This window comes from Rhea americana, unplaced genomic scaffold (assembly GCF_003343005.1).
Source record: "Rhea americana isolate MKP2758 unplaced genomic scaffold, rheAme1 scaffold_620, whole genome shotgun sequence".
Lineage (NCBI taxonomy): Eukaryota > Metazoa > Chordata > Aves > Rheiformes > Rheidae > Rhea > Rhea americana.
In genome coordinates this window covers 64074-73941 of record NW_028186780.1, presented here as the reverse complement: position 1 = coordinate 73941, position 9868 = coordinate 64074, and the positions used below count along the sequence as shown (strand labels likewise).

The following is a 9868-nucleotide window of genomic DNA, read 5'->3' as shown; positions in this document are numbered from 1 at the left end:
GCTCACACGTGTCCCGGGTACCTGCTCGTCCCCACCCCAGGGCTCCCCCAGCCCTCGGGGTGTCAGGGTGCTGGGGGAGCTGGGGCTGGGAGCCGCAAACCTGCYGGCTCGGCGGGCGGCAGCCCCACGCCGCGCCCTTGGTGCCCGCAGGCCCTCGCCCAGCTGAGCGCCCGGGACGAGGATCTCCTGCGGCTTCGGCAGGGGCGGCTGCGCGCGGCCGGCAGGCGCCCGCCCCGCCGGGCGCTGCGGGACGAGGCTTTCCAGCGCTACCTGCGCGTCTGCCCGCCGCTGCCGGGGGCGGAGGTGCTGCCTCGCTCTGCCCGCCCTTCGCTGTCTGGTCGCCCCGAGACCTTCCTGCCGGCRGGCTGGGAACCCCCGGGCCCTGGGAACCCCGACGTGCCCGTCGGCCCCACGGCCCGCTGCCCCGACGTCCCCTCTGCAGAGGGGGCTGAGGCGCAGCGGAGCCGGTTCGGCCCCCGCGCCGGGCGCCCGCAGCTCTGCCTCCCCGCAGGTGCCCGCTCCGCTCCCGAAGGTGCCGCCCGGCCCCRGCCCCGGCCCSGCGGCCGCGGAGCAGAGGCAGCGGCGGGGCCATCAGAGGACCGAACCCCCGCAGCGGCCCCCCAAGCCGTCCCCGCTCCCCCCGCCCGAGCCGGAGGTGCGACGGGAAGCCCCGGGTTCGCGGCGCGGCCGGGGGGCTCGGTGCCCCGTGCCGTGCTCCGCACCGCCCGCGTCCCCCGGCCTCCGCGCTGCCGCAGGACTGGGCTGCAGCAGCCCCCCGGGAAGGCCCGGGGGGAGCCGGGGGGAGGCTCCCGCCCAGCTCCGGCGCTGCCGTGCTAGGGGGAGGACGGGGAGCGCGGCGGCGAGCAGGCGAAGCCGGCCAGGAGCACGCAGTCGCTGGAGGAGCCGCCTGGGACGCCCGCGGACGGCGGCGAAGAGGCGGTGAGCGGAGAAGCCGGGGCGGGTGGCCGCGGGGGGCGGGAGCGGGGTGCTGGGGCCCCCCGCAGCGCCGACCACCGCCTGTCCGTGGCTCCCCGGCGGCACACCGCCGGCTGTGCCGCAAGCCCCGCCGCGCTCGCCCCGGCTTGCTCCCCCCCCCCCCAACGCTTGCATCTGTCTCTCCGCGCTGTCCGTGGTCTCTTCTGGGAGCCCTTCCCGGCACATGCCYGTCTGCACAGTTCGCCGGCAGCGCTGCATTTGCTTCTGGATCTCTCACAAGGATACCGAATAAATCCGGGTCCAAAACGGAAGCTCAGCAGGAGCTCCGCGATCGAGCCCCTCTTTGGTGGCTGGTCTCCGTTACGGACGTTTTTATGAGGCGTGCAAAGCGAGCAGTTCAAAAAGAACCACAGAATTTAGCATCATGACACTGAGTCCRAATTCCCACGTCCTACGACGTGTAGCGAGAGTATTGCCCGCTTTCCTCTGCACTGGCCCTCTCCACCGCTGTGCGACTAACGCACCCCTGAAAGGGGTGCTGGAAACCACGCGTGCAGAGTAGCCCCCTCCCCTGGAAACCTGCTCCTCAGATTAGTTACTCTCGCTGAAAAARGTGGTGTCCGGCTTCTAATCAGAATGTGTTTGGTTATCTTCCAGCTACTGATTTTTTTCAGGCCTTCCCTGTTCAAAGACCTGTCTGCTGACCAGTATTTTCTTCCAGTAAATGTTCTTAGGAAAYGAGATCAGGATTTCTTTTAATCCCCTTTTTGACAAGCTAAAGAGGTTGCTCTTTAAATCTATCATTTCCAGGAAGAATTCCTACCCCTCAAGTATTTTTTGTGGTTCGTCTCTGCGCCCTTTCTCGTCCCTCGGCATCTTTAAAGGAATACGGACGCGGACCGTGGGTGCCGGGGCGGCCCCATCGCTCTGACACGCGCCTGGCCCTGCGCTCTTGTTGCAGGGCACGCCGGCCGGGACGGACGAGGCCGAGCCCGCTCGCGCCGCAAGGCCGCCGCCACCCTTCATCCACCAGTTCCAGAGCACAGAGTGGTTCGAGCAGGTCTTCCCCAGCCTCAGCCTGAGGGTAAGGAGCCACCGAGCCCACCGCGCCCCGGGACCGCCTCCACGGCCGTGGCGAGGCAGCGCCGGGGCGCAGGGCCGAGGGTGAAATGCTGCAGGTGAAATGCTGGGCGGGCAGCCCCGGCGGGCGTCTCCAGGCGGCTCTCAGACCTGCCGTGCCTCCCGGCACGCTGGTGGTCCTGGGAGGGGCTGGCAGGACCCGTGCCCCCGGCACGTCAGAGATCCCCAGCGGGCTGGTGCGTCSGCAGCGTCCGTACGTGGGGGGCTGCCTCTGCCGGTCTCCCATCGTCACAGAATCCAGAATGGCTGAGGTGGGAAGGGACCTTTGGAGTTCACCTAGTGCAACCCCCCTGCTCAAGCAAGGTCACCTCGAGCGGGTTTGCAGCAGCCTTGCCCCCACCAGTCCCCACAGCTCACTCGCTTCCCCCCCTGCGAGGACACAGCAACTACCCGCAGAAGCTTTTGCTGCCGCGGGCACGTAGCTGCGGCGCTTTCCGCCCCAGCCGACCTCGGCAGCGCTCCACGCCTGCTCAGCGCACCATGTGCGCACATCCCTCCCCGGGCAGGAGCCGGGCAGCGGGTTCAGCTCCCGCCACAGGAGGCGGCTGTTGGCAGGCGCGTTTTCTCCTGCAGGAAGATGGGGGTGGCTGGGCGGAAGAACGCTCCTTACGTTGTTCTTTTACCTCCTGCCCAGGCCTGCATGGAGCAAGCGAGTGTGGACGAGTTTGCACATATGCTCCTGGAAAAGCTGCTTACCGAGGACTATGGCACAAAGACGCCGGTGCTACAAGCCCTCCTTACTCTCTACAACCAGTCGGAGCTGAAGATTCAGCACCAGCTTCGAGACGTCCTGCTTTACCTCCTGAACCAGAGGAACCCCCCCACGATGGAGGCGAGTGCTTCCCCTCCGCAGCACGTCGCCTTGCTTTCTCCCCTCCCAGCGCGGGGCTGAAATCGGTCCCTCCAGCCCGCGGGAGGGCCCATGCGGCGTTCAGAYGCCCGAGGCCACGCGCAGTGCTGAGCAGCCGCTCGGCCGGCCGGCGCGCTGTGCCCACCCCGCTCTTTGCCAGGCGCTTGCCGTTGGCTCAGGCTCCGGGGCTTTAGAGCCCTTTGCGCAGCGTGGGACACCCGCTGCTCTCCGCAGCGCCCGTGCTCCCCTCTCTTCCTCCCACGCGAGGTGCAGGGGCCTTTCTAAGGGCRGAACTGAACCCTGATAAGGAGCTGGTTTAGCCGCCACTGCTCCATCATACTTCACAAGTRGATATTTCTTTTTGCCGGTTCACACCTCCGCGGAGCTCCTTTCGTGCTGGGAGTGAGGCTGGACTGATGCTCTTTCTTCTCCCACTGCAGGAAAAAACTCAGAAAAGATTTATCCTAACTTGCTTCCAAGCCCTCGCGGATATTTGCACAGACAGCAAAAGCTTGCTGTTGGAGCTCATGGCGTATTTCCTCCAGACGCCTGTCTCCAGCCGGTGCGTGGTGGGGTGCACGCAGGGAGRGTCGGCTGTAGCCTCGGGTGCCCCGGGCGTCACAGCGGGGCTGCTGCTYTCAGACCCGTCGGCCCCGCAGGCTCTGGCTGCCCACAGCCAGCCACGGTCGTGCCGCGTCCTGCCGCAGCCTTGCGGTTGCAGGTCTCTCTCTCCTGCTCAGCTGACGCTGGTCTCACGGTGTCAAGCTCTCCCTCCTCCCTGCACCCCTCTGCTCCGCTCCGTCCTTCAGCTTTCCGGCGCTGCTACACACCGCCATGCTGCCTGCAGCCCTCTCCTGTGCCTCCCGCCACGGGCAGCGATGTCCTGCTGGGGCGGTGGGCGCAGCACGCACATCCCGCTTTCCCCTCGCGCCCGGGAGATGCCCGTCGAACCCCGCCTGCCCCACCGCAGCCTGCGCGTGGGAAGGCCACGGCCGGGCTGGCCCGGGGCCTTCAGCGCAGCCCTCCAGCACCAGGGACGCTGAGGGCTCTGCTTCGCAGAGGGCACGGAGCCCCTGCTGCAGCACACAGGCTGAGCACGGATTCATCTCACGTGCGGACGCAGGGCTGAGCGCGGTGCCCCGTTTCGCCGCAGCAGCGYGACGTGGCCGGGGCTGCTCCTGCGCGTGCTGGCAGCCGGGGCGCCGGGGCGGGGGAGAGCGGGAGCTGGCGCTGAAGGGCAGCGTCGCGSAGGGAGGCTGGCAGTAAGGACGCTCGTCCCTTCCTTGCTCCCAGGGAGCCCATAAAGAACCATTTGAAAGAGCTGGGCCTGCAGGACCCACACGACTATTTCTGCAAGGAGATGGACTCCTGGGGCTTCTCCAAGGAGACCGAGGTCACCAAAGCAACCCTCCGGAGCGCCTGTGCGCAGTGGCTGGAAGGAGCAATCCAGACTCTGCAGGTGTGACTTCCTCCCATCCGTCCCCAGCCTTCCTCCCACTCCCGGAGCACAGCGGGGCCTTCGTGGACCGTGGACGGGGTGCAGAGCAGGAGCAAAGGGCGGGGGGGGGGGGTCAGCTCTTCTGCRGTGAAGCCTCTGGAGGGGGGTAGATCACCAGCGAGGATACCCTGGTGCTCCGGACCTCTGTGAGCCAGATGGAAGGTGCAGCCAGGAACAAAGCCCAGCAGGAGTGTCTTTTTCTCTTCCTCGACGGTGTGTCAAAATTCAGCACACCAGGAAGGAAGGTTCCCACTGCAAAGGGAGGGCTGGGCTTGTCAGGAGGAGGAGGTGTAGGCGAGGAAGCACCTCCAGCAGCAGCCTAGCTGAGACTGCTGCTCAGCGGGAGTCTTTGCTCTCCCTTCTTAGACAGCTGCTCCAAGCCTCAAGTGCAAGATATTGTCTGACAGGTGGAAATCCTGTTATTTTAAAGTGAAAGCAAAGCTGCCCACTTGGATGTACAGACACCTGCCCAGCTGAGCTGTGCTGCACACCTTTCCCCATGACCTTCCYGCATGTCTGCTCTCCCTTTACACACTCATGTAGACCTTAGCACCATCCGCAGTGCACAGGGGTGCTGTAATTGCAGAGAAGCAGCAGGAAATCAGGGCTCTGGCACACYGGGCTTTTCAGATACTTCCTGCCTGATAAAGGCTTCTCCCTTCTTGCTCCCTGCGTTCTCTGCTGTATTTTGCTGCAGGTGTGGACCAAGCTAAACAGACCCCAGCTGTCAGGAAAAGGGTCTAGGGGCAGCTTATCTGTTTTGCACAAAATGATCTGCTCCCACAGCGTAGTAGGGTTGGAAGCTGATGAGGATGAGGCAGCTTACCACTAACAATCTGTTCATTCGCCTCAGGACCATAAGAACAGGATTTTGAACCAGGAGAGATCACCCCAGAGTCTTCCTGGAACAAGCGAAAAGGTGAAGCTACTGCTTCTCCAGAGAAGCACCCGCAGCCCTGACTCACATCCAGTGCGGTGTTGAATCGGACAGCCTCCCACAAGCCACCTCCAACATAACCCCCCCGCCCTGGCCCCTGCTGCCTGCTGCTTCCTCTTGTCTTGCGGAGCCTGCAGCTCCTGAAGCTGTTGTGGAGGGCCAGGGCGCGCGGCGCAGTGAAGGGGCTCGTGCAGACGGGCCAGGCGGGGAGGGTGGTCTGATGGGCTCCCTTCGAGGGGTTTGTACAGGGCCGCAGTTCACCACTCTGCAGATGTTGTGGCACAAGCACACAGTGAAGTCTTCTGCCTGGAGACCTCTGCATGCCTCTGAAGAATGAAGACATGGACCCAACCCCGAAGCTATTCACTAGGGAGGATGACACAGCTAATCACAATGCTGTTACTCATCCGAGCTTGAGCGGAGCTCCCTCGTGTGCTCAAGGAAGTCAGGCACAGCAGAAAAGGCTCCAGGGTTAGGGCTGTTCCTCTCAGATTGCCCTGCAAGGGCAGCTGTCTTTGGCACTGTCAATGTCCTCCACGGAAACTGGGTCTGGCAGGGGTTCCTATGCCTTGCCTTCATGCAGTGTATGCTTTTGAAGTGGTCTTGTGCCAGAACAGCAGCTAAAATGAAGTTAATCTGAACATGTGAACCCCTCTTTCAGGTTAAGGGTGCTGTGCAGAGTGAAGTTTCTTCAGCTAGTCGTGTTTTCAGGGAACTGGGACGGCCAATAGATGCCATAAACCATTTCTGCGAAATGCAGCTGCAGAGAGACTTGGAGGCCCTGAAGGAGGTGAAACCTGCTAAGAAAGAGAACGGGTATGCAGGTTTGGCCTTGCCCTCCCTGGGGAGGTGAGTTACTGCTGCGGGGTGTGGGTCTTGTAGTATGTGGAGAGAAGTGGAGTCCACACAGCGTGATGGAAGAGGTTGCACCAAGCATTTCAGTAAGCCACGTAGGCACCACATCTGCAAAGGGGCCACGGATAACATCGCTCTGCATGGCATGCTGTATTGCTAATCTTTTTAGTTACACCCTCCCGAACGGCCATGCAAAAGCCATGCGTTCATGACTAGTGTATTCAGGATGGTGCGGAGAGTCTGAGGCTGGATTTATATTGATTTTAAAAGATACACTTGATTAATTTATCCATCTAACTAGTATGTGTCCTTTTGTTTAGTAAATAGTTCAAAAGTAGAAATGCAAAACAGTTAGAATCAGCTTTTTAAGATTTTTTTCTTGATCATTTAAGTTAGGATTAATATTGAAGTTTGTCATGACGCAAATACATCCATCCTGGGTTATGAATAATACAAATAGACTATTAATATACTGTATAGATTATGTTGTCAGTGGATAACACAAACACTCCTTTAATTTGCACACCCTCCTTTAAAAAGGTATCTTTAAACTCCAAGATGTTCATGTAAACTTTGGAAAAAATACATACTGAGAGAACCAGATAAGTAGGAGGAGTGTATAAACAAATAAAAAACAATGTCACATACAGAAGATATATCTTCTTGTCTCTACACAAAACCCCACAATACTTGAGGAAATTATGAGAAAAAAGAGCAGGAAAAAAAAAAAAAAAAAAAAAGAAAGGAACTTCAGTTACAATGAAAGGAAGCCATGTTTCACACATAGTTTGACTGGACTGTGGCACTTGCCACCATAGAAAATTAAACCCAGGAGTTCCAAGTATGTGTAGAACTTTCCATATAAAAGTGAGGCTGAAAGAGACCGGAGGGGTCAGCTAGCGTGTCCCAGCCCATCTTTGCAGACTTTTGTCTGACTTCTAATTAAAAGCCACGGAGTGCACCTGCCTCTGAAGCTTCAGTGACTGGGAGTAAGGTCTAGAGGATAATTGCTATTTCTGTGCTAACAGGCAGGCCGCTCTGCAGCTAGGAGAAAGCAAGGCTATGGCTCGAAGGAGTCCTCCGCAACGTAAGTGATGATTTGCCTCTCTTTCACCCCAAAGCTTTGTGGAAAAAAAGAAATGAGCCAAATGTTTGTGTCCAGCTAGCTGTGTGTACTTGTAATCAAAACAGCAATTTCATCAGAGACTTTCAAAATCCAGATTGTCCTTCAGTAACTTGGTTTCGAAAAAAAAGCATCAACAAACTTCTGTAATGAATTCCCAAATAACACATTAATCTAAATCCATCACCGCAAGAATCACAGACTCACAAATGGGTTGAGGTTGGAAGGGACCTCTGGAGATCATCTAGTCCAACCCCTCTGCTCAAGCAGGGTCATCTAAAGCATGTTGCACAGGATTGCATCCAGGTAGGTTTTGAATAGCTCCAGAGAAGGAGACTCCACAACCTTTGTGGGCAACCTATTCCAGTGCTCTGTCACTCTCACAGGGAAGAAATTTCTCCTCATTCCTCCCCTTTCCTCATAGGGGAGATGTTCCAGTCCCTCATCATTTTCATAGCCCTGTGCTGGATTCTCCTTGGTAGTGTTGTGTCTCCCTTGTCCGGGGGAGCCCAGAAGTGGACATAGTGAAGGATATGCTGTAAAAGAGTGATCTACCTCCCCTGCATAGGAAAGACCCACCGCTGCTTCAGCTGTCCGCTGTGGCAGCGTTACTGTTCAGAATAAATTTAGGCAAAGCATGGAGACAACCCTGGTGACCACAGGCCACATGTCACAGCTGAGAGAATTATCTCCAGCRACCTCATGTAACTTGGGCCCTACTTTGTGCAGGGCATTGGACTAGATGACCTCCAGATGTCTGTTTTCTATTCAGCCATTGGCCAACAATATAAACAGCTGCTGCTTCTCAGTAAGGTCTCACAGCAGAACCAGGCAGTTGGTTTGCAGAGCCTCAGCAACCTTCTGCATTTACTTTCAATTTCCTGTTAATCTGAAAGGAAAGGTATACCTGCTCACTACAAACCTCAGAGCTATAACCCATCTTCGAAATGTGTAGGTATCCTGCCTGCATTTTACACTGAGCAATAACACACTGCCTTTAGCTTGAGCATGAGTATTGAATCTCCCTTAATTTGGGAAACGAGCTACAGTGCAGAATAAGACTTATAATTTCTGCTAAATTACTCTTTTACCTCTGTGCTTCCCTTTACTTGATCATTCCTAGAGAAACACGCTTTGAAGTATTTTTGCTGACAAGTTCCCACACGCAGGGAACACAACATTTGCAGCTCCACCACCGCGGCAGCTGTGTGGCTCAGGGGGACGCCATGACCCTGAACTATGCACAAGCGTTGTGAATATTCTAGTCCTGGTACCAGTGGTTTTTGGAGAATTATGCAGGTTTTTTTTTCTTGTTCTCAGCCTGCGCTGTAGGTATGCAGATACTAATAATGAGCACGGTTTAAAACCAAGTTTTGCTTTAGTTTAACAATTAAATTGGCAGTTTTGACATGCCACTCGAATACGTACGTGGAAGTCCAAGCTCTTCACTAACACACTGCTGAAATACACAGAGGTATTTCAGGCCCAGTTAGGAACAAATATGCTCTGATTTCTGCTTCTTTCCATCACTGTATTCCTTTATCTTGTCTGCTTCTCTTCTTCGAACGCAGGTTTCTATCTTCCACATCTCTTTCCACAACCTTTAGTGAAGGGATTTGTACGTGCCGTTAAGCTGCCGTTGCCCAAGATCACCTTGAGGCCGTTCCAGGACGGCTCTGGCAAGCTGGCCGCACAAAACGCCTTCGCTGTCGTGGACCAGAAGGTGCAGAAATACTTCTTTCCGAAGCTGTCGTTCGCAGACAGCTATCCCTGAGGGAGGCCGTTGCTGCCACGCGCGCGTCTGGGCTCCTGCGACGGCCAGCGTCCTCGTGATGCACTGCGCAAAGGCCCCYGATCTGCAACAGCGCTTGCCTTTATTTTCCTTCCTTCACCTGTGATGAATAGMTATGCATCAGTACGTGTACAAGACTCCCAATTACGTTAATAAAATGCTGTAAAGGCTCTTTATCTCYGTTCCCATCTCTGCTGCAGAAAAAGCTATCAGTGGGAGGTCAGGGCAGTGGTAAGTGCACGGAGAAACAGCGCCAAGATGGGACACCCTGGTGCGGGGAGCTGCGGTGGGTACGCGGGTACTGGGGGCGGCCAGAAGGCGGTTACCCTTCGACTGCGAGCTTGTTCCTTGTCTTTTGGTATGGGGTGRCCCAGGGAGGAGCAGGCTGCGGTTTCTCCAGGTAAGAGCGTGAGGGGGCGGGCGGCCTGTAATTCCGCGGGAAGCACGTTCAGGTGTGCTCGGCGCGGAACGTGCCGGCACCGAAGGCAGAGAGGGCGCAGGGCCGCCGGGGGCCCGGCCCTGAGGCGGCGCGGCCCTGAGGCGGCCCTGCCCTGAGGCGGCCTGAGGCGGCCTGAGGCGCCGCTCTCCTCTCCCCTCCCGCCCCGCGCTCCCGCCAAGCCGCCGGCAGCCAATCAGCGCCGGCCATACTGCAGCCGGGGGAAGGGAGGCGTCGAAGCCCCCGCCGCTAAGATGGCGGCGCTTCCTGCCCGCTTCCAAGATGGCGGCGCGGCGCTGCC

The 9868-nt window shown here is 58.0% G+C and overlaps 1 protein-coding gene across 1 annotated transcript; it reads left to right on the top strand.

Annotated features, from left to right (window-relative positions):
* The first annotated feature begins 4286 nt into the window (after window positions 1-4286).
* Window positions 4287-9268, top strand: LOC146587052 (uncharacterized). The gene is made up of 4 exons (XM_085320255.1): window positions 4287-4385; window positions 6023-6210; window positions 7245-7303; window positions 8911-9268. The coding sequence occupies exons 1-4, from the start codon at window positions 4287-4289 to the stop codon at window positions 9111-9113; spliced, it is 549 nt and encodes a 182-aa protein (XP_085176381.1). The 3' UTR covers window positions 9114-9268.
* The last annotated feature ends 600 nt before the right edge of the window (window positions 9269-9868 follow it).